This window comes from Amblyraja radiata, chromosome 47, assembly GCF_010909765.2.
Source record: "Amblyraja radiata isolate CabotCenter1 chromosome 47, sAmbRad1.1.pri, whole genome shotgun sequence".
In the NCBI taxonomy this organism is placed as follows: Eukaryota; Metazoa; Chordata; class Chondrichthyes; order Rajiformes; family Rajidae; genus Amblyraja; species Amblyraja radiata.
The window spans coordinates 7,686,838-7,713,340 of NC_046002.1; the positions used below are offsets into that span (position 1 = coordinate 7,686,838).

General features: G+C 49.2%; 1 protein-coding gene across 1 annotated transcript; it reads right to left on the reverse strand.

The window, feature by feature from the left end:
- Nucleotides 1-1,263: 1,263 nt before the first annotated feature.
- Nucleotides 1,264-25,606, reverse strand: she (Src homology 2 domain containing E). Its single transcript, XM_033015891.1, has 6 exons — nucleotides 24,111-25,606; nucleotides 21,842-21,971; nucleotides 10,127-10,363; nucleotides 7,556-7,718; nucleotides 5,978-6,097; nucleotides 1,264-1,989 (listed from the first exon to the last, which is right to left on the reverse strand). The coding sequence occupies exons 1-6, from the start codon at nucleotides 25,215-25,217 to the stop codon at nucleotides 1,803-1,805; spliced, it is 1,944 nt and encodes a 647-aa protein (XP_032871782.1). The 5' UTR covers nucleotides 25,218-25,606; the 3' UTR covers nucleotides 1,264-1,802.
- Nucleotides 25,607-26,503: the final 897 nt, after the last annotated feature.

Genomic DNA, 26,503 nt, shown 5'->3' on the forward strand with positions numbered 1-26,503 from the left:
GAGTATAAACCAAGTCTATCCAGTCTTTCTTCATAAGACAGTCCTGACATCCCAGGAAGTCTTTGAACATTTTTTAATCAGTGATAGGAAAGGTTACTTTGAAAGGTTGGCATATTTAAGAGTCGAGAGAGTTTGATTGTCATGTGTCCCGGATAGGGCAATGAAATTCTTGCTTCAGAGGTCGCCACTGGGCGGAGATGAAGGCAAGACATTCCAGCTCACCAACATGGCCAAGAACACCCACCCCTCTGTGGAAACTGAACAAATGGATGAAAACTCTTCCCATTTTGTCAAGTGTTTTAATTCATACATATCACAAGAACAGGCTATAATAGTTTTCTCAAGCGGTGAAACAAATCCCCTAACCACTGCTTGTCACATAATACACTTCAATAGGGTTCCTCACCATCTGTTGCTGCCCACTGACATGTCCCATCGACAAGAGGCGCGAGCTGTGATCGGATGATTGTACTCATCGCTGAAAATAACACAAGCTCTGCTTCCCAAGTGGGAGTTCGACACATCAGGAATAAGACACTGCAAGTGTTAATCTTGCCATCCTGCGCTGAGAATCTCTTCAAAATTATTTGCACAAACAGTGGTAATTCGTCACTTCTAGAGTCATGAATGGAGAATCGTTCCGTATGAAATCTTCGAACGGTCCCAGCACCAGTTAGCACGGGGTGAGAGAGTGTAGAAGGGGTTTTACACTATTCCCAATTAAAACACAGGTTCGACAATGTATTGTGTAGGATGGAACTAAAACATCGCCCTTTCCTTCTCTCCAGAGATGCTGCCTGTCCCGCTGAGTTACTCCAGCATTTTGTGTCCACCAAGGAACTGCAGATGTTTAAGAAGGGACTGCAGATGCTGGAAAATCAAAGGTAGACAAAAATGCTGGAGAAACTCAGTGGGTGCAGCAGCATCTATGGAGCGAAGGAAACAGGCAACGTTTCGGGCCGAAACGTTACCTATTTCCTTCGCTCCATAGATGCTGCTGCACCCACTGAGTTTCTCCAGCATTTTTGTCTACCAAGGAACTGCAGATGCTGGTTTAAACCAAAGATAGACACAAAAAGCTGGAGTAACTCAGCGGGACAGGTATTATATATAAGAAATGGTGACTTTTCGGGTCGAGACCCTTTCCCGACTCTCGGTCTGAAGAAGGGTCTCGACCCGAAACGTCACCCATTCCTTCTCTCCAGAGACGCTGCCTGTCCCGCTGAGTTACTACAGCACTCTGTGTCTGTCAAGGAACTGCAGATGCTGAAGTCTGAAGAAGGGTCTCGATTCGAAACATCACCCATTCCTTCTCTCCAGAGATGCTGCCTGTCCCAGTTTTTTGCGTCTATCTTCGACCATGTATTGCAAGGGTCAAACAGGCCATGTTAGCCAACACATGTCGGCGAAAGGCAGCTTCTCTGGAGAGAAGGAACGGGTGACGTTTCGGATCGAGACCCTTCAGGATCCTTCTTTCATTTCTCTTTGCCAATTCCCCTCGCTCCTATTTTCCTGGGGTAGAATAGCAGCCGCTCTCAGCTTACGTTCAATCTCCCTGTTGTAAGATGGCTTCCTTTTGAGCCGCTGGCTTCCACTGCAACGCTGTAGGTGTGTAACGCATGACGGCATTTCTCCGCTGGTACCTGTTAAGTCAGTTTGGAAGCTGTTTGTCCTGTGTAGAGGCAGCATTGTGCAACATCTGCTCCCCTCTCTCTCTCTCTCTCTCTCTCTCTCTGTGTGTCAGGTAGAGTTGGTCGGGAGGCCACGGTGATGCATTGTCTCTTCCCCGTTCACCAGGCAGGTTACTGCTGTCTGTTGGGCACGGGGTACAGGAGGTTCATGTGCTCTGCGTCCTTGAAGGGCAGCTTCTCGGTGCAGTAGTACTGCACCACCTCCGGGATGCTAGTGAACAGGGCGCTGTTCTGATTCAGCGTGTACTTATTATCCTTGGTCTGGGCCAGGATGATGTGGACGCATCCCTGGCTGGTTCTGCAAAGGGGAGAAGATAACAGGAGATCAGTATCATCAGGAGACAGCGGCACGTTGATAGAGTTGCTGCCTCACAGCGCCAGAGACCCAGGTTCATCATCAAGTTCGCTGACGACACCACTGTTGTGGGACGTATCACTGATGGGGACGAGTCAGAGTATAGAAGAGAGATCGACCGACTGACCAAATGGTGCCAGCACAATAACCTGGCCCTCAACATCAGCAAAACCAAGGAACTGATTGTGGACTTTGGAAGGAGTAGGAGGGGGACCCACTGCCCCGTTTATATCAACGGGTCGATGGTTGAAAGGGTCAAGAGCTTCAAATTCCTGGGCGTGCACATCTCTGAAGATGTTTCCTGGTCCGAGAACACTAATGCAATTATCAAGAAAGCTCATCAGCGCCTCCTACTCCTGAGTAAGATACGGAGAGTCGGTTTGTCAAGGAAGACTCTCTCTAACTTCTACAGGTGCACAGTAGAGAGCATGCTGACCGGATTGCATCGTGGCTTGGTTCGACAACATGAGCCGCCTTGGACAAGAAAGGCTACAAAAAGTAGTAAACACTGCCCAGTCCATCTCGGCTCTGACCTTCCTTCCTCGAGGGGAGTTATCGCAGTCGATGCCTCAAAAGGCTGGCAGTATCATCAAAGACCCACACCATCCTGGCCACACACTCATCTCCCTGCTACCTTCAGGTAGAAGGTACAGGAGCCTGAAGACTGCAACAACCAGGTTCAGGAATAGCTACTTCCCCACAGCCATCAGGCTATTAAACCTGGCTTGGACAAAGCTCTGATTATTAATGACCCATTATCTGTTATTTGCACTTTATCAGTTTATTTATTCATGTGTGTATATATTTATATTACGGTATATGGACACACTGATCTGTTTTGTAGTAAATGCCTACTATGTTCTGTGTGCTGAAGCAAAGCAAGAATTTCATTGTCCCATCAGGGACACATGACAATAAACTCACTTGAACTTGAACTTGATACCACCCCGACTACGGGTGCAGTCTGCACGGAGTTTGCACGTTCTCCCCGTACAGACAGCACCCGTAGTCGGGATGGAACCCGGATCTCTGGCTCTGCATTCGCTGTAAGGCAGCAGCTCTACCGTTGTGCCACCGTGACCGCCCAAATTTTTAGGAAAAATATAGGTGCAGGTGTGGGCCATTCGGCCCTTCGAGCCAGCACCGCCATTCAATATGATCATGGCTGATCATCTAAAATCAGTACCTCGTTCCTGCTTTTTTCCCCCAAATCCCTTGATTGCTTTAGCCCCAAGAGCTAAATCTAAAGGGCCTGTCCAACCAGCATGCAATTGCATGCGTCGAGCGCGACCAAACGTGGTGGCTTGAGGCATACGGCCTTGAGGGGCCGGTCCCACTTCCAACCGCGGGGCCGTCTGGAGTTGTGCGGGGGTGGTCCCGACATCATACTCACCAATCAGCTTGGCAGGAGGCGGGCCGAATGAATTTGGACGTCCACGCGGCGTCGGGTGGTTACGTCATCAGGCAACGGCACGCCGGGGCGGTGACGTCCATCGCGCAACGCCATGCGCTAGGCGTACGCCGTCGAGATGGTGCGTACGCCGTTGAGACGTCCGTATGCCCGTCGAGGCGCTGCATACGGCCTCAATGTGGATGCGGGCCGACAGGCCGTTGCCGCGCGGAATTTTTGGACAGTGTCAGTTTTTCGGAGCCCCGCGCGATGTCGGGACCAGCCCCGCACAACTCCATACGGCTCCGGCGATCGAAGTGGGACCGGCCCCGCGAGGCCGTACGGCTCAAGCGACCACGTTAGGTCGCGCTTGCCGCATGCAGGTGGGACCGGCCCTTTACTCTCCCTTGAAAAGCACGAGAGAAATATTTGTCGTGCTTATTTAGTGGTGTAACGGGGTGGGAGATTGCAACCTTCACGTGGTCCGCCCTGTTTCGACGAATGCAATCAACCCGGCGTGCACAATCAATTAAGATCAAATAGATGGTCGGAGAGGCAGCTTTCTCCGGGCTTGCAGTTTCGACCCGTCCTCGCGGCCTACCAGCGGGCCTGGAGCGGTGTTTCCTGACGGGGACCGCTCAGAACCACGGCTTCGGCAGCGGCACAGCGCTGGAGCGCTATCGTGGAGCGGGCAATGCCTTGCCTGGGTCGCCGCGCTGGAGCTCCGGTGAGCTGAAGACCGCCGGGAACAACATCGCGGAGCTGCGGGTCTGAGGAGCGGCCAGCTGCGGGCGGCGGCGCCGAACTGTACACCGGGAGCCTGGGATCTCGCGACGAGATCGCCAGTAGTGGAGCTCCAACCGGCGCGGCCTTGTTGGCTTTGGAAGCCGCGGCCTCCAGTACGGAAGCGGCCGTTCCAGGTGTCCCAAGCCGCTGTGAGGGTTCTCCCAACGCCGGAGCACCACCACCCGGCGAGAACAGCCAGGAACATCGGGCCTCTGTAGAGGCAACTGTGGAGGCCTCAATTGGCTCGACTATGGGTGAACTGGGGTTGGGGACTGGACTTTGTGCCTTCCCTCATGGTGGGAGCCATTGTGGGGGGATGTTCTTTATGTTTAAATCTCTTATTAATGTTATGTCTGTATTCTTTCTTTATGTGCTGCATTGGCAAGAAGCATTTCACTACACCTAGGTGTATGTGACCAATAAATAACCTTTGAACCTTTTTGAGAACAAGTTGTCCGACAACTTTAGGCTGTGCACGCCACACGCAAGAAGAAGTAGTGTCATAAATTACTGAGAGAATCAATGTTTTCGAAGGAACTGCAGATGCTGGAAAATCGAAGATAAGCAAAAACAAAGATCCTATAGCGGAGGAAGATAGACCACTCCTGCTAAATGCAATGGGCTGACGTGTAGTACGTAACGGAGCGGAATGTGGGCCTTTTTTTCATCCATTTCAGTAACCCGACCCGACCGACTCGCAGTGTAATCAACGTGGCGTTGGAACAGTTTGTATTAATAAATTAAATTTCTGAAAATGAGGAGAAGGTTTTTACCAAAGAACTTTTATTTTTACGGGGATGTTTCCGTTACCGGCTTCCGTCTCCGCACTAGAAACATAGACATAGAAACATAGAAAATAGGTGCAGGAGTCGAGGCCATTCGGCCCTTCGAGCCTGCACCGCCATTCAATATGATCATGGCTGATCATCCAACTCAGTATCCCGTACCTGCCTTCTCTCCATACCCCCTGATCCCTTTAGCCACAAGGGCCACATCTAACTCCCTCTTAAATATAGCCAATGAACTGGCCTCCTATGGGATCTTTGGTGCGGAGACGGAAGCCGGTTACGGAAATGGGGCCTTAAATTTTGGGACGACAGATGGCACAATGGCCTAAGTGTTCGGCTGACAACCGGAAGGTAGCCGGTTCGAATCCCGCTTGGAGTGCATACTGTCGTTGTGTCCTTGGGCAAGACACTTCACCCACCTTTGCCTGTGTGTGAATGTGTGTGAGTGATTGGTGGTGGTCGGAGGGGCCGTAGGCGCAGATTGGCAGCCACGCTTCCGTCAGTCTGCCCCAGGGCAGCTGTGGCTACAGAAGTAGCTTACCACCACCGAGTGTGACTGAGGAGTGAATGAATAATGCGATGTAAAGCGCCTTGAGTATTAGAAAGGCGCTATATAAATCCCATCCATTATTATTATTATTAAATTACCCATGAGTCTGCCCATGACCGTACTACGTCTTTTTCGACGAGTCATCTATCTTGCTCGCTGTAGGATCTTTGAGCAAAAATGCTGGAGAAACTCAGCGGGTGTGGCAGCATCTATGGAGCGAAGGAATAGGTGAGGTTTCGGGTCGAGACCCTTCTTCCGACAGGAAGAAGGGTCTCGACCCGAGACGTCGCCTATTCCTTCGCTCCATAGATGCTGCCTCACCCGCTGAGTTTCTCCAGCATTTTTGTCTCTACTGAGAGAATCAAACTCTGTTGTGTGACTGGGGTGATTTATCAAACACAACAGCTAGATACTTACTTGAGGGCGAGTGAGTACTTGCAGTTTCCTGACTCACTGTTGCGTACCAGGTAACTGGCTTCCTTGCAGGCCTGCAGGCGTGACTCAGCCTCCTGCCGTGTGACGGATCCATGATACCAGCTGTGTGGACCAGATGGGAAACTCCATTTAAATATGGCTCATACACTCAAGGGCGTTCCAATAGACAATAGACAATAGGTGCGGGAGTAGGCCATTCGGCCCTTCGAGCCAGCACCGCCATTCATTGTGATCATGGCTGATCGTCCCCAATCAATAACCCGTGCCTGCCTTCTCCCCATATCCCTTGACTCCACTAGCCCCGAGAGCTCTATCTAACTCTCTCCTAAATCCATCCAGTGACTTGGCCTCCACTGCCCTCTGTGGCAGGGAATTCCACAAATTCACATCTCCCTGGGTGGAAAAGTTTTTTTCTCACCTCAGTCTGAAATGGCCTCCCCTTTATTCTAAGACTGTGTGTGGCCCCTGGTTCTGCACCATGGGCGCCCAGTCACTCTACACCACCATCCCCCACCAGGAGGGTCTCAAAGCCCTGCGTTTCTTCCTCGGCCGCGGAACCAACCAGACAGAGGTCATCCATACCCCGCAACACTGCTCTCTCTCCCCATCCCCGCACTCGCAACAAGGGCAGAGTCCCTCTGGTCCTCACCCTTCACCCCACCAGCCGGCAAATACAACACATAATCCTCCGCCATTTCCGCCACCTCCAACGTGACCCCACCACTCGCCACATCTTCCCATCTCCCCCCATGTCTGCCTTCCGCAAAGACCGCTCCCTCCGCAACTCCCTCGTCAATTCTTCCCTTCCCTCCCGTACCACCCACTCCCCGGGCACTTTCCGTTGCAACCGCAAGAAATGCAACACCTGTCCCTTCACCTCCCCCCTCGACTCCATTCAAGGACCCAAGCAGTCGTTCCAGGTGCGACAAAGGTTCACCTGTATCTCCTCCAACCTCATCTACTGCATCCGCTGCTCTAGATGTCAGCTGATTTACATCGGTGAGACTAAGCGGAGGTTGGGCGATCGTTTCGCCGAACACCTCCGCTCAGTCCGCAATAACCAACCTGACCTCCCGGTGGCTCAGCACTTCAACTCTCCCTCCCATTCCCAATCCGACCTCTCTGTCCTGGGTCTCCTCCATTGCCAGAGTGAGCAACAGCGGAAATTGGAGGAACAGCACCTCATATTCCATCTGGGGACCTTGCGTCCGGATAGCATTAACATTGAATTTTCCCAATTTTGCTAGCCCTTGCTGTCTCCTCCCCTTCCTTAACCCTCTAGCTGTCTCCTCCCATCCCCCCATCTGCCCGCCCTCGGGCTCCTCCTCCTCCTCCCCTTTTCCTTCCTTCTTCCCCCCACCCCCCATCAGTCTGAAGAAGGGTTTCGGCCCGAAACGTCGCCCATTTCCTTCGCTCCATAGATGCTGCTGCACCCGCTGAGTTTCTCCAGCAATTTTGTGTACCTTCGGAGGTCAACTAATGCTTTCCTCCGCCTAGCGGAGCTGGTCCTTACCCTCCTTTGAATCCTCCCCTTAAAGAAATCCCCTCGGAGGGACTTACAGTTGTTTTTCTAATGGAATGGTTGGATCCACCTTCTCTCCCGAGTCACAGCTCTCCGAGATCTGTTGCTTTGGTGCCTTCTGAGTCCAGCTCGGGTGCCTGGCGTGGTGCCTGACTTTCTCCTCTTTCGGTGGGGACACTCTTTCCGCAGAGTCAAACTGGACTGGGGTGGGGGGTGGGGGGGGAAGAGAGCACAGAAAGAGGGACCATGATTAATCGACGGGTCAGCTTTATTTAGCTCGTTCATTTACTCACTCGTATAAACAACGCACATCTCTACTGAGAATAATATTTCCGCCCCTCCAACACAAATGCAGGCACAACAGAGGGTGGTGGGTGTACGGAACGAGCTGCCAGACAGAGGAGATAGTTCCACATTCAGCTTGTACTCGCTAGAATTTAGGAGATTGAGGGGGGTTCTTACGGAAACTTACAAAATTCTTAAGGGGTTGGACAGGCTAGATGCAGGAAGATTGTTCCCGATGTTGGGGAAGTCCAGAACAAGGGGCCACACACAGTTTAAGGATAAGGGGGAAGTCTTTTCAGATTCAATTTTTTAATTTTAGGACCGAGATGAGAAAAACATTTTTTTTTCACACACAGAGAGTGGTGAATCTGTGGAATTCTCTGCCACAGAAGGTAGTTGAGGCCAGTTCATTGGCTATATTTAAGAGGGAGTTAGATGTGGCCCTTGTGGCTAAAGGGATCAGGGGGTATGGAGAGAAGGCAGGTACAGGATACTGAGTTGGATGATCAGCCATGATCATATTGAATGGTGGTGCAGGCTCGAGGGGCCGAATGGCCTACTCCTGCACCTATTTTCTATGTTTTCTATGTTCCTGCTTTCTCCCCATATCCCTTGATTCCTTTAGCACCCAGAGCTAAATCTAAAGGGCCTGTCCCACTGTACGAGGTAATACAAGAGCTCTCCCGAGTTTAAATAAAAAATCTAACTCGTGGTAAGCACGTAGAATGTACGTAGCGCGTACGTCGGAGCGTACGGGACGTCTCATAGCGGCTCGTAACGCTAACGGCAGGTCCTCGGGAAACGCGGTAATCTCGTGAAGACTCGTGAAGATTTGTCAACGTATTGAAAAATGTCCACGAGAGCCCCGAGTACCGACATTACCGTAATTGTCCGAGTTCGAATCAGGGGAAACTCGGGAGAACTCTTGAATTAGCTCGTACAGTGGGACAGGCCCTAAACTCTCTCTTGAAAACATCCAGTGAATCGGCCTCCACTGCCTTCTGTGGCAGAGAATTCCACAGATTCACAACTCTCCGGGTGAAGACGCTTTTCCTCATCTCAGCCCTCAATGGCCGACCCCTTATTCTTAAACAGTGACCCCTGATTCTGGACTCTCCCAACATCGGGAAAACATTTACTGCATCTAGCCTGTCCAATATGTTTCTATAAGATCCTATAAGAGTCTCTTGCCCAGAGTAGGGGAATCAAGGACCAGAGGACACAGGCTTAAGGTGAAGGCGAAAAAATTTAATAGGAACTTGCCCACACCGGCAAACATGCCCCATCTACACTAGTCCCACCTGCCCGCGTTTGATCCATATCCTCCAAACCTGTACTATCCATGTGCCTGTCTAACTGTTTCTTAAACATTGGTATAGTCCCCAGCCTCAACTTCCTCCTCTGGCAGCTTGTTCCATACACCCACCACCCTCTGTGTGGAAAAAGTTACCCCTCAGATTCCTATTAAATCTTTTCCCCTTCACCTTGAACCTATGTCCTCTGGTCCTCGATTCCCGTGCTCTGGGCAAGAGACTCTGTGCGTCTACACGATCTATTCCCCTGGTGATTTTATACACCTCTATATGATCACCCCTCATAGAAACATCTAAATAGGTGCAGGAGTAGGCCATTCGGCCCTTCGAGCTTGCACCGCCATTCAATATGATCATGGCTGATCATCCAATTCAGTATCCTGTACCTGCCTTCTCTCCACACCCCCTGATCCCTTTAGCCACAAGGGCCACATCTAACTCCCTCTTAAATATAGCCAATGAACTGGCTTCAACTACCTTCAATGGCAGAGAATTCCAGAGATTCACCACTCTCTGTGTGAAAAATGTTTTTCTCATCTCGGTCCTAAAAGATTTCCCCCTTATCCTTAAACTGTGTGACCCCTTGTTCTGGACTTCCCCAACAGCGGGAACAATCTTCCTGCATCTAGCCTGTCCAACCCCTTAAGAATTTTGTAAGTTTCTATAGGATCCTCCTTCAATCTTCTAAATTCCAGCGAGTACAAGCCGAGTCTATCCAGTCTTTCTTCATATGAAAGTCCTGACATCCCAGGAATCAGTCTGGTGAATCAGTCTGGGCCTCCAAGGATTAGCGAGTGCATTTTTAACCGCTCCTGCGAGGTTAACTCTGACTGTTCAAGGGTGGCACAGTGGCGCCGCTTCACAGCGCAGGACGTTTGTGACTTTGCACTGCTGTTGCCTATCTGTGTATTTTTCATTGCTGCACGCACGGTCTCGAGCCAGAGCGTCCCCCATTCCCTCTATCCACAGACACTGTCAGTCCCGTGAGTTGTCCCGGGCGGGCGGGCGTACCTGCCAATGCTTTGGCGATGTGCTCCGTCTTCCACTCCCAGGGCTGCTCGTACTCTGCGGCCGGCCGCCCGTCGTTCTCCGGCAGGCAGCCGTCGATTGGCCACGGGGTCCCCGTCCTCTCCATCGCGGCGTTCCCCACGCCCTCCGTCTTGGCTCCCATCTCCCCCGGCTCATAGGGACTGTCGTACAACAGGGACTGCTTCCCAAGTGGATCCTTTGACCCCCGCCTTCGGATTTCTGTATTGGGTAAAAAGATTAGAACTGGCTCGGGGATCACAAGGAATAGGAGCAGAATTAGGCCATTCGGCCCATCAAGTCCAAGTCGAGCTGAGTTACATCTAAAGTGAGTTGTATACAACTCGACTTAGACTCGCTAGAATTTAGAAGATTGAGGGGGGATCTTATAGAAACTCACAAAATTCTTAAGGGTTTGGACAGGCTAGATGCAGGAAGATTGTTCCCGATGTTGGGGAAGTCCAGAACAAGGGGCCACAGTTTAAGGATAAGGGGGAATTCCTTTAGGACCGAGATGAGGAAAACATTTTTCACACAGAGAGTGGTGAATCTGTGGAATTCTCTACCACAGAAGGTAGTTGAGGCCACAGTTCATTGGCTATATTTAAGAGGGAGTTAGATGTGGCCCTTGTGGCTAAAGGGATCAGGGGGTATGGAGAGAAGGCAGGTACAGAATACTGAGTTGAATGATCAGCCATGATCATATTGAATGGTGGTGCTGGCTCGAAGGGCCGAATGGCCTACTCCTGCACCTATTTTCTATGTTTCTATGTTTCTAATAGACAATAGACAATAGGTGCAGGAGTAGGCCATTCGACCCTTCGAGCCAGCACCGCCATTCAATGTGATCATGGCTGATCATCCCCAATCAGTACCCCGTTCCTGCCTTTTCCCTATATCCCCCGACTCCGCTATTTTAAGAGCCCTATCTAGCTCTCTCTTGAAAGCATCCAGACAACCCGCCTCCACAGAGGCAGAGAATTCCCACAGATATATTCCTCCCCCTGCCTGTGGATCTTGATCAGGTTACCCCGCACGGCAAGAGGAAGGGTCCCGACCCGGAACATCGCACATCCTTGTTCTCCAGAGATGCGGTCTTACTCCAACACTTCTAGAGCAGAATTAGGCCATTCGGCCCATCTAGTCAACTCGGCTGATCTATCTCTCCCTCCTAACCCCATTCTCCTGCCTTCTCCCCGTAACCCCTGACACCCGCACTGATCAAGAATCTATCTATCTCTGCCTTAAATATATCCACTGACTTGTGGCCTCCACCGCCGTCTGTGGCAAATAATTCCGGATTCACCAGCCATCATTCTGTAATCCAAGTTGCAGTGGAGGATATTTCAACAGAGCATAGAACAGTACAGGCAGTATCTCTGGGGAAAAGGAACAAGTGATGTTTCAGGTCAAAGAGACCCCACTTCAGAATGTATTCTTCTGCCATCTGAAGGAAGGTCTCAAACCGAAATGTCACCTTCTCCTTTTCTCCAGAGATGCTGCCTGTCCCGCTGAGTTACTTCAGCATTTTGTGTCTATCTTAGATGTAAACAGATGCTGGAGTAGCTCAGCGGGTCAGGCAGCATCTGTGGAGAACATGGATAGGTGACGTTTCACAGAGTGCTGGAGTAACTCAGCGGGTCAGGCAGCATCTGTGGAGAACATGGATAGGTGACGTTTCACAGAGTGCTGGAGTAACTCAGCGGGTCAGGCAGCATCTGTGGAGAACATGGATAGGTGACGTTTCACAGAGTGCTGGAGTAACTCAGCGGTGTGGGAGGGAACCTAATATCTGGGAGAAAACGCACGCAGGTCACGGGGAGAACGTACAAACTCCATACAGACAGCACCCGTAGTCGGGATCGAACGAGGGTCTCCGGCGCTGTAAGGCAGCAACTCTACCCCCACCCTGTTAATGTGAGGGGATCGGTCGCTGGTCGACAAGGACTCAGTGGGCCAAAGGGCCTGTTTCCGCGCTGTATCTCTAAGCTAAACTAAAGATGCAAATATATGTCACTCCCCAGTGGAGCCAGCACGCCGCGGCACCAGTGTCCGTCGGGAATTTCCACGAGTGCCGTTCGGCAACGGAACGGTTAAGTCCATGTTCTCGGAATGCCGTCTCCCAGCCAGATGATTTTCCAAATGTGGATGTGTTGTATTGTTCCCAGGGTGCAGCTTCCTCAGGCTGCTTCCTCCCTCTCTCACTCGCTTCCTCTTCCAGCCGCGGAGAGGAAGTCTCGGCCGCAGCGGTGGGATTGTTAGTGTTTGCCCGACGTCGCCCATCGCCGGGGCGACAGCGTGCTCCCAGCCTCAGGAAGCCACAAAATAATCCCACAGTCCCGACTACATCACTCCGCAACCATAGAAACATAGAAAATAGGTGCAGGAGTAGAGGCCATTCGGCCCTTCGAGCCTGCACCGCCATTCAATATGATCATGGCTGATCATCCAACTCAGTATCCTGTATCTGCCTTCTCTCCATACCCCCTGATCCCTTTAGCCACAAGGGCAACTGGTGACGATGTGTGCTCCACTGTCTGTGTTGGGTCCCCACACTCACAGGAGGCCGACACTGTCCACGAGGCCCCACCTCTTCATCGCTACTCCATAGCGTCCGACGCCCGTCCTCAAGCGATTGAGGGTTGTCCACTGTTTTCGGGGGAAACATAGAAACCTAGAAAATAGGTGCAGGAGTAGGCCATTCGGCCCTTCGAGCCTGCACCGCCATTCGATATGACCATGGCTCAGTATCCCATCCCTGCCTTCTCTCCATACCCCCTGATCCCTTTAGCCACAAGGGCCACATCTAACTCCCTCTTAAATATAGCCAATGAACTGTGGCCTCAACTACCTTCTGTGGCAGAGAATTCCACAGATTCACCACTCTCTGTGTAAAAAATGATTTTCTCATCTCGGTGCTAAAAGACTTCGCTCTTATCCTTAAACTGTGACCCCTAGTTCCGGACTTCCCCAACATCGGGAATAATCTTCCTGCATCTAGCCTGTCCAACCCCTTAAGAATTTTGTACATTTCTATAAGATCCCCCCTCAATCTTCTAAATTCTAGCGTGTACAAGCCATTCGGCCCTTCTAGCCAGCACCGCCATTCATTGTGATCCCTCCGTCTCCTTACAACAACGTAACAAATCTCTCATTGCACTGGGTGGAGCGCTGTTGATGGGGCAGTTTATGTAAATGAGATCCCATTGTGACGTCGTAGCTGTAACTGCCACTGCAGTGTCCACCTGGCACGGTCCAAGATTAACACCACTCACACCAACACTGGGCAGTATCCCACCATGTCGTGAACGGTTTTACAATAGGAATCATAGAAACATAGAAAACAGGTGCAGGAGGAGGCCATTCGGCCCTTCCAGCCAGCACCGCCATTCATTGCGATCATGGCTGATCGTCCCCAATCAATAACCCGTGCCTGCCTTCTCCCCATATCCCTTGATTTCACTAGCCCCTAGAGCTCTATCTAACTCTCTCTTAAATCCACCCAGTGATTTGGCCTCCATTGTTAAGATTGTTAAGGGCTTGGACACGCTAGAGGCAGGAAAAATGTTCCCGATGTTGGGGGAGTCCAGAACCAGGGGCCACACACAGTTTAAGAATAAGGGGTAAGGCCATTTAGAACGGAGACGAGGAAACACTTTTTCTCACAGAGAGTGGTGAGTCTGTGGAATTCTCTGCCTCAGGTGGAGACAGGTTCTGTGGATGCTTTCAAGAGAGAGCTAGATCGGGCTCTTAAAGATAGCGGAGCCAGGGGATATGGGGAGAAGGCAGGAACGGGGTACTGATTGGGGATGATCAGCCATGATCACATTGCAAGGCGATGCTGGCTCGAAGGGCCGAATGGCCTACTCCTGCACCTATTGTCTATTGTCTATAGTTTGGCACTTCTTAGAAGGCAGCAAAAGCTTTTTGCTGTACGTCGGTACGCGTGACAAGGAACTAAACTAGCGAGTTCAGTGTTACTTGCACCAATGTACATAGTCATAGTTCAAGATAGTCCATATGGGGTTAACGTGGATAAATGTAAATTTAAGAATTAATGTTCCATAAATATCAGAGATCAGGAACTCAGCATAAATTATATTAATAAAGAGAACAAGTTCTTTTATTCTGGCCTTCCGTTGCCTGCCCGCTTGCTTCCTGCCATTCTATGCAGCTGGGGCGTTATTAAGCTCTTACAAGTCATATTGTCCTGACTGAGTTACATCTAGAGTGAGTTGTATTCCCCTCCCCCCTACTTACTCCCTGTGGATCTTGTTCAGGTTACCCCGCACGGCAAGAGGAAGGGTCCCGACCCGGAACGTGGCAAATCCTCGTTCTCCAGAGATGCGGTCTTACTCCAACAATTCTACAGCAGAATTAGGCCATTCGGCCCATCAAGTCCGCTCTGCCATTCAATCACGGCTGATCTATCTCTCCCTCCTAACCCCATTCTCCTGCCTTCTCCCCATCACCCCTGACACCCGTACTAATCAAGAATCTATCTATCTCTGGCTTAAAAATATCCACTGACTTGTGGCCTCCACCGCCGTCTGTGGCAATGAATCCCACAGGTTCACCACCCTCAGACTAAAGAAATTCCTTCTCATCCCCTTTCTAAAGGAACGTCCTTTTATTCTGAGGCTGTGCCCTCTGGTCCTAGACTCTCCCACTAGTGGAAACATCCTCTCCACATCCACTCTATCCGGGCCTTTCACTATTCGGTAAATTTCAATGAGGTCTCCCCCCCCCCTCAATCTTCTAAACTGCAGCGAGTATAGGCCCAGCGCCGTCAAACGCTCATATCCGTGTCTATCTTTAGCATCTAAAGACTCCTTGCTCAATGAACATCTTCATGGGATCTAAAGGGATCAGGGGGTATGGAGAGAAGGCAGGTACAGGATACTGAGTTGGATGATCAGCCATGATCATATTGAATGGCGGTGCAGGCTCAAAGGGCCGAATAGCCTACTCATGCACCTATTTTCTATATTTCTATGTTTCTATGTTTCATCAGATTGGATTCTGATCCACAGGTACACGAGAAACAGCACCTCATATGTCACTTGGGCAGTTGACACCCCAGCAGTATGAACATTGACTTCTCTTGTTGGTTTGTTGTTGGTTCACATGCTTGATCAACGGTGTTTTATCACTAATGTTTTATTATTATTAATGTTTAGTGTTTTCTGAGTCATTCGTAACTGTCACTGTATGTCATGTTGTTACTTGTGGGCGGAGCACCAAGGCAAATTCCTTGTATGTGAATACTTGGCCAATAAACTTACTTACTTACTTAAATTCAAGTAGCCCTTGCTTTCTCCCTCTCTCCATCCCCTCCCCAGTTCCTCCCCTGACTGCCCCCGATTACATTTGATCTCATTTACATTTACTTTGCTGTTACCTTCTTCTAGCTAACAATGATCTATACTCCATTTTCCTTGACCCCGTCTCTTTGATGTTTCGTTTTCACACCTCACCCTTCCTTATCTCTGTGTCTCCCTCTCCCCTGACTCTCAGTCTGAAGAAGGGTCTCGACCTGAAACGTCACCCATTCCTTCAATGGATTTGAGCAAAAGGATTTGAGTATAGGAGCAGGGAGGTTCTACTGCAGTTGCAAACAGCAAACAGCAAAAGGATTTGAGTATAGGAGCAGGGAGGTTCTACTGCAATTGTACAGGGTCTTGGTGAGACCCCACCTGGAGTATTGCGTACAGTTTTGGTCTCCTAATCTGAGGAAGGACATTTTTGCCATAGAGGGAGTACAGAGAAGGTTCACCAGACTGATTCCTGGGATGGCAGGACTTTCATATGAAGAAAGACTGGATAGACTCGGCTTGTACTCGCTAGAATTTAGAAGATTGAGGGGGGATCTTATAGAAACTTACAACATTCTTATGGGGGTTGGACAGGCTAGATGCAGGAAGATTATTCCCGATGTTGGGGAAGTCCAGAACAAGGGGTCACAGTTTAAGGATAAGGGGGAAGTCTTTTCGGACCGAGATGAGAAAATCATTTTTTACATAGAGAGTGGTGAATCTGTGGAATTCTCTGCCACAGAAGGTAGTTGAGGCCACAGTTCATTGGCTATATTTAAGAGGGAGTTAGATGTGGCCCTTGTGGCTAAAGGGATCAGGGGGTATGGAGAGAAAGCAGGTACAGGATACTGAGTTGGATGATCAGCCATGATCATATTGAATGGCGGTGCAGGCTTGAATGGCCGAATGGCCTCTACTCCTGCACCTATTGTCTATGTTTCTATGAAGTGGAATTTTAGTGGTGTGAAACAGTTTAAAGAGGCGCTAATGCAATGAATTGTTGGACCGGCTGCACTGTGCAGCAACGCTTCTCAACCATCTGACTCACCAGGCTTGGGGTTCAGAGGCCGTGACCCCAGAGGTCATCGCCGGCCTTGTCGCTCCCACCTCTCCCGGCGTCCCTTATCTCTCCTTCACATGAAGGCAGGGAAACAAACTCGCTGCCTTCCCGCCAGCTAGGCGTCACTTTGTGAAAGCTGCTCCAGACCCGGTCACAGGAAGTGGGCCACAAGGAAGGGACTGCGTTAAAGCTTGTAACCGATGCCAGCTCTCTGTGTTATGTCTCATCGGCTAGAGTCTCTCTTGTTTGGGGGGAGAGTTAGATAGAGCTCTAGGGGCTGGTGGAATCAAGGGATATGGGGAGAAGGCAGGCACGAGTTATTGATTGGGGACGATCAGCCGTGATCACAATGAATGGCGGTGCTGGATCGAAGGGCCGAACGACCTCCTCCTGCACCTATTTTCTATGTTTTCTATGTTTACCCATACCATGGGCTTGGTTCCAGACTATGGATCCACAGGGGTGATTAGTTTGGTTTAGAGATAAGGGCCCTTTGGCCCGAGTCCGCGTCGACCAGCGATCCCCCCACACTAAAGGGCCTGTCCCACTGGCCGATTTTTTTCGGCGACTGTTGGCAACGTATCAGGTCACCGAAAAAGTCGCGGCGTGACGGTGTCTCTTCAAGTGTCGCGACTTTTTTTTGTTCAATGTTCAAACTCTTTCAGCTACCCTGATACGTCAGTCAATGACGCCAGCAGTCGCCGAGAAAAATCGCCAAATGGGACAGGCCCTTAACACTATCCTACACACGACATTCATACCAAGCCAATTAACCTACACACCTGCACGTCTTTGGAGTGTGGGAGGGAACCGAAGATCTCGGAGAAAGCCCACGCAGGTCACGGGGAGAACGGATTTTATACCTTCTCCCCGTGACCGGCGTAGGTTTTCTCCAGGATCTCCGGTTTACTCCCACCCTCCAAAGACGTGCAGGTTTTAATGGCTTGGTATAATTGTAAATTGTCCCGAGCGTGTGTAGGATAGTGTTAAGAGCCTGTCCCACTTTCACGACCTAATTCACAACCTTTTTTACTCGTGGTCATTTTTCATCATGTTGAAAAAATGCCCCGACCTACTTGATGCCACGAGTACCTACGACTAGCATCACGACCTACTAAGACCTCGTGATGACCATGCTGCGAGTATGAGTCAAGGGCAAACTCGGCAGAGGTCGTGAATTTTGGCGTGAAAGTGGGACAGGCCCTTTAGTGTGCAGGGATCGCTGATCGGTGTGGACTCTGTGGGCCGAAGGGCCTGTTTCCGCGCTGTACCTCTAAAATTAAGTTAAACTAAACAGAGAGAGAACAGGTGTAAGAAGGAACTGTAGATGCTTGTTTAAACCAAAGATAAGGCACAAAAAGCTGGAGTAAACTCAGCGTCTCCGGAGAGAAGGAATGGGTGACGTTTCTGGGTAAGGGGGAAATCTTTTAGGACCGAGATGAGAAAAACATTTTTCACACAGAGAGTGGTGAATCTGTGGAATTCTCTGCCACAGAAGGTAGTTGAGGCCACAGTTCATTGGCTATATTTAAGAGGGAGTTAGATGTGGCCCTTGTGGCTAAAGGGATCAGGGGGTATGGAGAGAAGGCAGGTACAGGATACTGAGTTGGATGATCAGCCATGATCATATTGAATGGCGGTGCAGGCTCGAAGGGCTGAATGGCCTACTCCTGCACCTATTTGCTATGTTTCTATGTTATCCACTTTGGTGGCAAAAACAGGAAGGCAGATTACTATCTAAATGGCATCATGTTGGGAAAAGGGGATCAGGGTATCCTTGTTCATCAGTCAGTGAAAGTAAGCATGCAGGTACAGCAGGCAGTGAAGAAAGCGAATGGCATGTTGGCCTTTATAACAAGAGGAGTCGAATATAGGAGCAAAGAGGTCCTTCTGACAATAGACAATAGGTGGGGGAGTGGGCAGATGCATGGCAGATGAAGTTTAATGCGGATAAATGTGAGGTTATCCACGACTCCTGCACCTATTTTCTATGTTTCTGGTTGAGACCCTTCTTCAGATTAGGAGTCAGGGGAGAGGGAAACGAGATATACAGACGGTGATGTAGAGAGATAGAGGATGAATGAACGAAAGATTTCAAAAAGTAAGGATGATAAAGGAAACAGGCCATTATTAACTGTTTAAGAAGGAACTGCAGATGCTGGTAAATCGAAGGTAGACAAAAATGCTGGAGAAACTCAGCGGGTGCAGCAGCATCTATGGAGCGAAGGAAATAGGCAACGTTTCCTTCGCTCCATAGATGCTGCTGCACCCACTGAGTTTCTCCAGCATTTTTGTCCACAGGTCATTATTAACTGTTTGCTAGGTGGGAATGAGAAGCTGGTGCGACTTTTGTGGGGGAAAGAGAGAGGGAGAGAGAGGGAGTGCAGGGGTTACTTGAAGTTAGAGAAATCAATATTCAGACCAGTGGGTTGTAACGGGTATAGAAACATAGAAAATAGGTGCAGAAGTAGAGGCCATTCGGCCCTTCGAGCCTGCACCGCCATTCAATATGATCATGGCTGATCATCCAACTCAGTATCCTGTACCTGCCTTCTCTCCATACCCCCTGGCCACATCTAACTCCCTCTTAAATATAGCCAATGAACTGGCCTCAACTACCTTCTGTAGCAGAGAATTCCACAGATTCACCACTCTCTGTGTAAGAAATGTTTTTCCCATCTCAGTCCTAAAAGACTTCCCCTTTATCCTTAAATCCTTAAACAGCATCTGTGGAGAACATGGATAGGTGACGTTTACACAGAGTGCTGGAGTAACTCAGCGGGTCATAGAAACATAGAAACATAGAAAATAGGTGCAGGAGTAGGCCAATCGGCCCTTCGAGCCTGCACCGCCATTCAATATGATCATGGCTGATTATCCAACTCAGTATCCTGTACCTGCCTTCTCTCCATACCCCCTGATCCCTTTAGCCACAAGGGCCACATCTAACTCCCTCTTAAATATAGCCAATGAACTGTGGTCTCAACTACCTTCTGTGGCAGAGAATTCCACAGATTCACCACTCTCTGTGTGAAAAATGTTTTTCTCATCTCGGTCCTAAAAGATTTCCCCCTTATCCTTAAACTGTGTGGCCCCTTGTTCTGGACTTCCCCAACATCGGGAACAATCTTCCTGCATCTAGCCTGTCCAACCCCTTAAGAATTTTGTAAGTTTCTATAAGATCCCCCCTCAATCATCTAAATTCTAGCGAGTACAAGCCGAGTCTATCCAGTCTTTCTTCATATGAAAGTCCTGACATCCCAGGAATCAGTCTGGTGAACCTTCTCTGTACTCCCTCTATGGCAAGAATGTCCTTCCTCAGATTAGGAGGCCAAAACTTACAAAATACTCCAGGTGTGGTCTCACCAAGACCATGTACAACTGCAGTAGAACCTCCATGCTGCCAGTCTGAAGATCACGGGCAGATTACAAGCACAAAGCTGGAACTTCTTTTGTTAAATTAAGGGAAGTGCATCGAAGAGCAAATCAAAGTTTACTCCTTTTCGGACACATACGATTTTATTTATTTATAGATATTGTTTGCAGTGCATAGAGTGCAGAGAAGGTTCACCAGACTGATTCCTGGGATGTCAGGACTGTCTTATGAAGAAAGACTGGATAGACTTGGTTTATACTCTCTAGAATTTAGGAGATTGAGAGGGGATTTTATAGAAATTTACAAAATTCTTAAGGGGTTGGACAGGCAAGATGCAGGAAGATTGCTCCCGATGTTGGGGAAGTCCAGGACAAGGGGTAACAGCTTAAGGATAAGGGGGAAATCCTTTAAAACCGAGATGAGAAGAACTTTTTTCACACAGAGAGTGGTGAATCTCTGGAACTCCCTGCCACAGAGGGTAGTCGAGGCCAGTTCATTGGCTATATTTAAGAGGGAGTTAGATGTGGCCCTTGTGGCTAAGGGGATCAGAGGGTATGGAGAGAAGGCAGGTACGGGATACTGAGTTGGATGATCAGCCATGATCATATTGAATGGCGGTGCAGGCTCGAAGGGCCGAATGGCCTACTCCTGCACCTAATTTCTATGTTTCTATGTTTCTATGTTTATGACACTTTATAAATATTCTTGTTTTGTTTTTTGTATGCTGTTTCACACTTGCTTTTTAGTTTAGAGATACAACGCGGAAACAGGCCCTTCGGCCCACCGGGTCTGCGCCGACCAGCGATCCCCGCACATTAACACTATCCTACACACACTGGGGCCAAGTTTTACATTGACACCACGCCAATTAACCTGCAAACCTGCACGTCTTTGGAGTGTGGGAGAAAACCGAAGATCTCGGAGAAAACCCACGCAGGTCACGGGGAGAACGTACAAACTCCGTACAGACAGCACCCGTAGTCGGGATCGAACTCATGTCTCCGGCGCTGCATTCACTGTAAGGCAGCAACTCTATCTACTCTGTTTGGTCAGCATGCAAAACAGTTTTTCACTGCACCTCGGTACACATGACAACCTATCCAATCGGATCAGATATACAGTGCCAACGTGCCCACCATAACCCACAGCCCCAATCATCTCATCCAACCAAATCTCTGCTCCTACAAGGCTCAACACAACACAATCACCCAGATGAGTTGGAAAGCACTGGAGTATTGTGTGCAGTTTTGGTCCCCTAATTTGAGGAAGGACATTCTTGCTATTGAGGGAGTTCAACGAAGGTTCACCAGGTTAATTCCCGGGATGGCGGGACTGTCATATGCTGAGAGAATGGAGCAACTGGGCTTGTACACTCTGGAGAGTGTCGAAGGATGAGAGGGAATCTCATTGAAACATATAAGATTGTTAAGGGCTTGGACACACTGGAGGCAGGAAACATGTTCCCGATGATGGGGGAATCATTCTTTTATACTGTTCGAAATAAATAATAAATAAATAAATAATCAGATAAAAAAATTAATAAAGTTTACTCAATTTCTTAATTTCTCCCTGTGACGTCCAATGAAGCAGAGGATTTAGGTTTAAGGTGAGGGGGGGGAAAGATTTAATAAGAATCTGAGGGGTTACTTTTTCATCAGGCAGTAGTTGAGGCTGGGACTATCACAACATTAGACAGGTACATGGATAGGACAGGTTTGGAGGGATAAGGACCAAACACGGGCAGGTGGGACTAGTGTAGCTGGGACATGTTGGCCGATTGGGCCGGAGGGCCTGTTTCCACGCTGTATCGCTCTATGACTCTAACTCAAATGTTGAATAGTTGGGTCACGGTAGTAAATAATATAAAACTTGACTCTGTAAGTTAAACAGACCTTGGCCCTCGCCCAGTGGAGTCGAGCTTGTCTGCCCCATAGCTGGAGGCACCATACCTGTTATCATTTGCTGTGCGTCGTATGGTTCCATGTAGCCGTCGTTTTCCCCCACCCGCTCGGCCTCGTTCTGTCCCGTCTCTCGTTTCTTGGCATCGTAGGGGTCCGCATAATCCTCCATAATGATGATCTGCGAGGGGAAGAGTCGGGTCACCAGGTCAATACACAATAGACAACAGGTGCGGGAGTAGACCATGCGGCCCTTCGAGCCAGCACCGCCATTCAATGTGGTGGGGAAAGGGGGAAGTACAACGGGATCTGGGGGTCCTTGGACATCTCAGTCTATGAAAGTAAGCATGCAGGTACAGCAAGCAGTGAAGACACCGAATGGCATGTTGGCCTTTATAACAAGAAGAATCGAATATAGGAGCAAAGAGGTCCTTCTGCAGTTGTACAGGGCCCTAGTGAGACCACACCAGGAGTAGGCCATTCGGCCCTTCGAGCCAGCACCGCCATTCAATGTGATCATGGCTGATCATCCCCAATCAGTACCCTGTTCCTGCCTTCTCCCCATATCCCCTGACTCCGCTATCTTTAAGAGGCCTATCTAGCTCTCTTGAAAGTATCCAGAGAACCGGCCTCCACCGCCCTCTGAGGCAGAGAATTCCACAGATTCACGACTCACTGTGAGAAAAAGTATTTCCTCGTCTCCGTTCTAAATGGCTTACCCCTTATTCTTAAACTGTGTGTGTGTGTGGCCCCTGGTTCTGGACTCCCCCAACATCGGGAACATCGTTTCCTGCCTCTAGCGTGTCCAAACCGGTGACAATCTTATAATAGGAACCTGAGGGGCAACTTTTTTTTTTACACCAAGTGTGATAGGTGTATGGAATGAGCTGCACAGGGTGGTAGTTGAGGCAGGTACTATCACAATGTTTCAAAAAAACATTCAGACAGGCACATGTTTAAGAAAGAACTGCAGATGCTGGAAAAATCGACGGTGGACACAAAAGCTGGAGAAACTCAGCAGGTGAGGCAGCATCTATGGAGCGAAGGAATTGGTGACGTTTCGGGTTGAGACCCTTCTTCACAAAAAAGCTGGAGAAACTCAGCGGGTGAGGCAGCATCTATGGAGCGAAGGAATGGGTGACGTTTCGGGTCGAGACCCTTCTCCAGGCTTACTACAGTTTACTAGGTACAGGTTTAATGATCTAAATCACGTCAGCCGCTGTGGAGAGCAGCCTAGCACAACCCTAGTTCCACTGCATAAGTTAGAGTTGAATGAGGAAGCATTCTTGTGAGTGGAACCATGTAAATGGGCTGCTGCTTTCCCAACATCGCAAGATCAAAATTACAGTAATATCCTGTGGTCAGAAAAACATTTCACTTCTGCAAGTCGCCTGATTAATTGCTCGCTCATTAAGCTGAGGAAATATCAATTGGATTCTGAGAATGAACTACTTTCGCAGTTCATACTCTCAGAATCTGAAGAAGAGTCTCGACCCAAAATGTCACCTATCCATTTTCTCCACAGATGCTGCCTGGCCCGCTGAGTTACTCCAGCACTCTGTGAAACGTCACCTATCCATGTTCTCCAGAGATGCTGCCTGACCCGCTGAGTTACTCCAGCACTCTGTGAAACGTCACCAATCCATGTTCTCCACAGATGCTGCCTGACCCGCTGAGTTACTCCAGCACTCTGTGTCATTTTTTCATAAACTGACTAGTGCATTGAAAGCAGGTCAGGCAGCATCTATGGAGCGAAGGTAATAGGCAACGTTTCGGGCCGAAATCACATACCCAATAAAGTGCAGTGAAATGAACTTGCCAGCAGCGCTACAATCAAAAAAGAATATAATACTCAATAAAAATTTAACACATCCACCACAGCATTCTTCACTGTGGTGGAAGACACAAAAGTAGTCAGTCCAGCTTTTTGTGTCTGTCTTTGGTTTACATAGAAACATAGAAAATAGGTGCAGGAGTAGGCCATTCGGCCCTTCGAGCCTGCACCGCCATTCAATATGATCATGGCTGATCATCCACTCAGTATCCTGTACCTGCCTTCTCTCCATACCCCCTGATACCTTTAGCCACAAGGGCCACATCTAACCCTCTTAAATATAGCCAATGAACTGTGGCCTCAACTACCTTCTGTGGCAGAGAATTACACAGATTCACCACTCTCTGTGTGTGAATTTTTTTTTTTTTCTCATCTCGGTCCTAAAAGATTTCCCCCTTATCATTAAACCAGCATCTGTAGTTCCTCTCTTCACATTGCCCTGAGAGTATTTTACTCAACCGTGCTAAAGCACGACATTAGGCTTACCATGTCCTGCTTGGCTTTCCCAGTTTCTTCCTCCTTTTTCACACTCTGAATCCTGTTCAGAAGATTTTTCCCATTTTTCTCCTGGTTTTCCACTTTGATCAGTCGGTGTTTGGACAAGATATAGTTTGACCCTGAGAGCTTCCCTGGGTTCTGTACTGATTTGCCGGGTTTTGCTCCCGTTATTTTTCCAAGATTCAATCCTGTTTTCCCCAGGCTTTGTCCCGTCTTTCCAGATTTCAATACATTTTTCCCAGGATTGGTCCCGGTTATTTTCCCGAGATTTAATGCAGTTTTCCCAGGGGTTTGAGCTGCTGGCTTGCTCGGTTTCAGGTCAGTCTTTCCAGGTTTCAAATCGGGGGTCTTGGGCGTTTTAGTGTCCGGTTTTCCTGTCTTCAGATCCGCCTTCTTCAGTTTCAGATCGGGTTTCCCACTTTTCATGTCCACCTTCCCCACTTTCAGGTCGGCCTTCCCAGTTTTTGGGTCTGGCTTGCCAGCTATCGGATCAGTTTTCAATTCTGTTTTGGCCGGGCTCTTGCCTGTAATTTTCCCTGGATTCAAGCCGAGCTTCCCGGATAAACTTTGTCCCGATTTGCTGAGATTTTGTCCCCGTTTTAACAACGGTTTTCCGACCGACTTTCCAATTTCGTCCCCACTCCCGGGATCAGCAAGGGAATTTTTGATGCTTTTTCCAGGGATACTGTTTCCATTCTCCCCATACCCCTTGATCAGTTTCCCATTATCCTTCTTTATGGTTAACCCATTCTTAATCAGTCCTGTGGGATTCTTCCCGTGAATCAGGCTTTTGTTTGTTTCGGTTTTGCCTCGTAAAACGGCGGTGCCAACAGTCTTTCCCTGAAGGCCGGTAGATTTTCCCTGTATGCCGGCACTTACCGCCTTGCCGAGCTTCCCCAGCCCCGATTCTCCGCGCCCTCTCTCTGTTGCGCTTTTTACCTCTCTGCCAACTCCCCGCGGGGTCACCTCACCCTGGGTGGCTCGCCGACTCCTGTTCGCCCCCTCGCCCTCTGTCCCGCTCCGGGCTACCCCAGTGTCCTCTGTCTTCGGTCGAGTCTTCAAGCTCAGCTGGAAGTCTTTGAACCACTTTGCCATGGCGAGCGATCACCCAACAGGCTTGTGTTCCGATGCAAGTGAACCGACACAGTGCAGCGATACCCGGTCACGAGTCAAACCCAGAGACGACTACTGATCTTCAACTTCACAAAATGCCAACCATTCAATGGAAAATAAAACTCAATCTGTGCGGACGCCCAGGGTGCAGAGACGCCAGCAATCCAACAGTTACATTTTCCTTTAACTTTGTGATTTCAGTCAGAAAAGGGCCCTCCCTCCCTAGACCCCCGCCTGTTGAAGACGTGGGCTATTCCACTCTGCCTGCTCCTCTCGTTAGCCTTCAGACTCCACCTTCCTGCCATTGTGAGCTCGTACGATGAAAAGCACAGCAACTTCCACTTCCACAGGCATCTGATAATTCCACCAAAGCCGAAAAAGAAAAATACACACATTTTCCATCCACAGCCATTGTACTCATTCCTGTTTAACTGTAACACAATCAGTCCCAATAGGAGCATTTATGGTACGAGTGAACTGACCCTCATTTTCTACAGCCACCTCCCTTAATTAACTGTAAGTGCAGTAGTTCTCATTGTGCTGTGGGAACTTTGCTCCTGATTTTACGATCTATATATCAACATAAAGCAATTGTCCCTGGCTGACACCTGCAACCCACTTCCCTTCTAATTAGCAACAAATAACTTCTTAATCAGGTGATGAGTGAATGCAAAGGGGTCATTTTTATGGTCACTGCTGTGGGGTCAGCCAAGGTATGCAGGACAAGCTCTCGAAACACTCTGCAGAAGTGTCCCGACTGGGGTAGAGTCCCGACCGAAAAAGATCGCCTGCCCACATTTTCTCTAGGGATGCTGACTGACCCGCTGAGTACCTCCAGTGTTTTCCCTCAATATTCCAGCATCTGCAGTTCCTTGTAACTCCCACAAAATGCTATTAGCCAAAAAAACATCTGTTTTATTGTCCTGAAGAAGGGTCTCGCCCTGAAACGTCGCCTATTTCCTTCGCTCCATAGATGCTGCCTCACCGGCTGAGTTTCTCCAGCATTTTTGTCTACCTTCGATTTTCCAGCATCTGCAGTTCCTTTTTAAACAAATGTTTTAGAAACATAGAAAATAGGTGCAGGAGGCCATTCGGCCCTTCGAACTTGCACCGCCATTCGATATGATCATGGCTGATCATCCAACTCAGTATCCCGTACCTGCCTTATCTCCATACCCCCTGATACCTTTAGCCACAAGGGCCACATCTAACTCCCTCTTAAATATAGCCAATGAACTGGCCTCAACTACCTTCTGTGGCAGAGAATT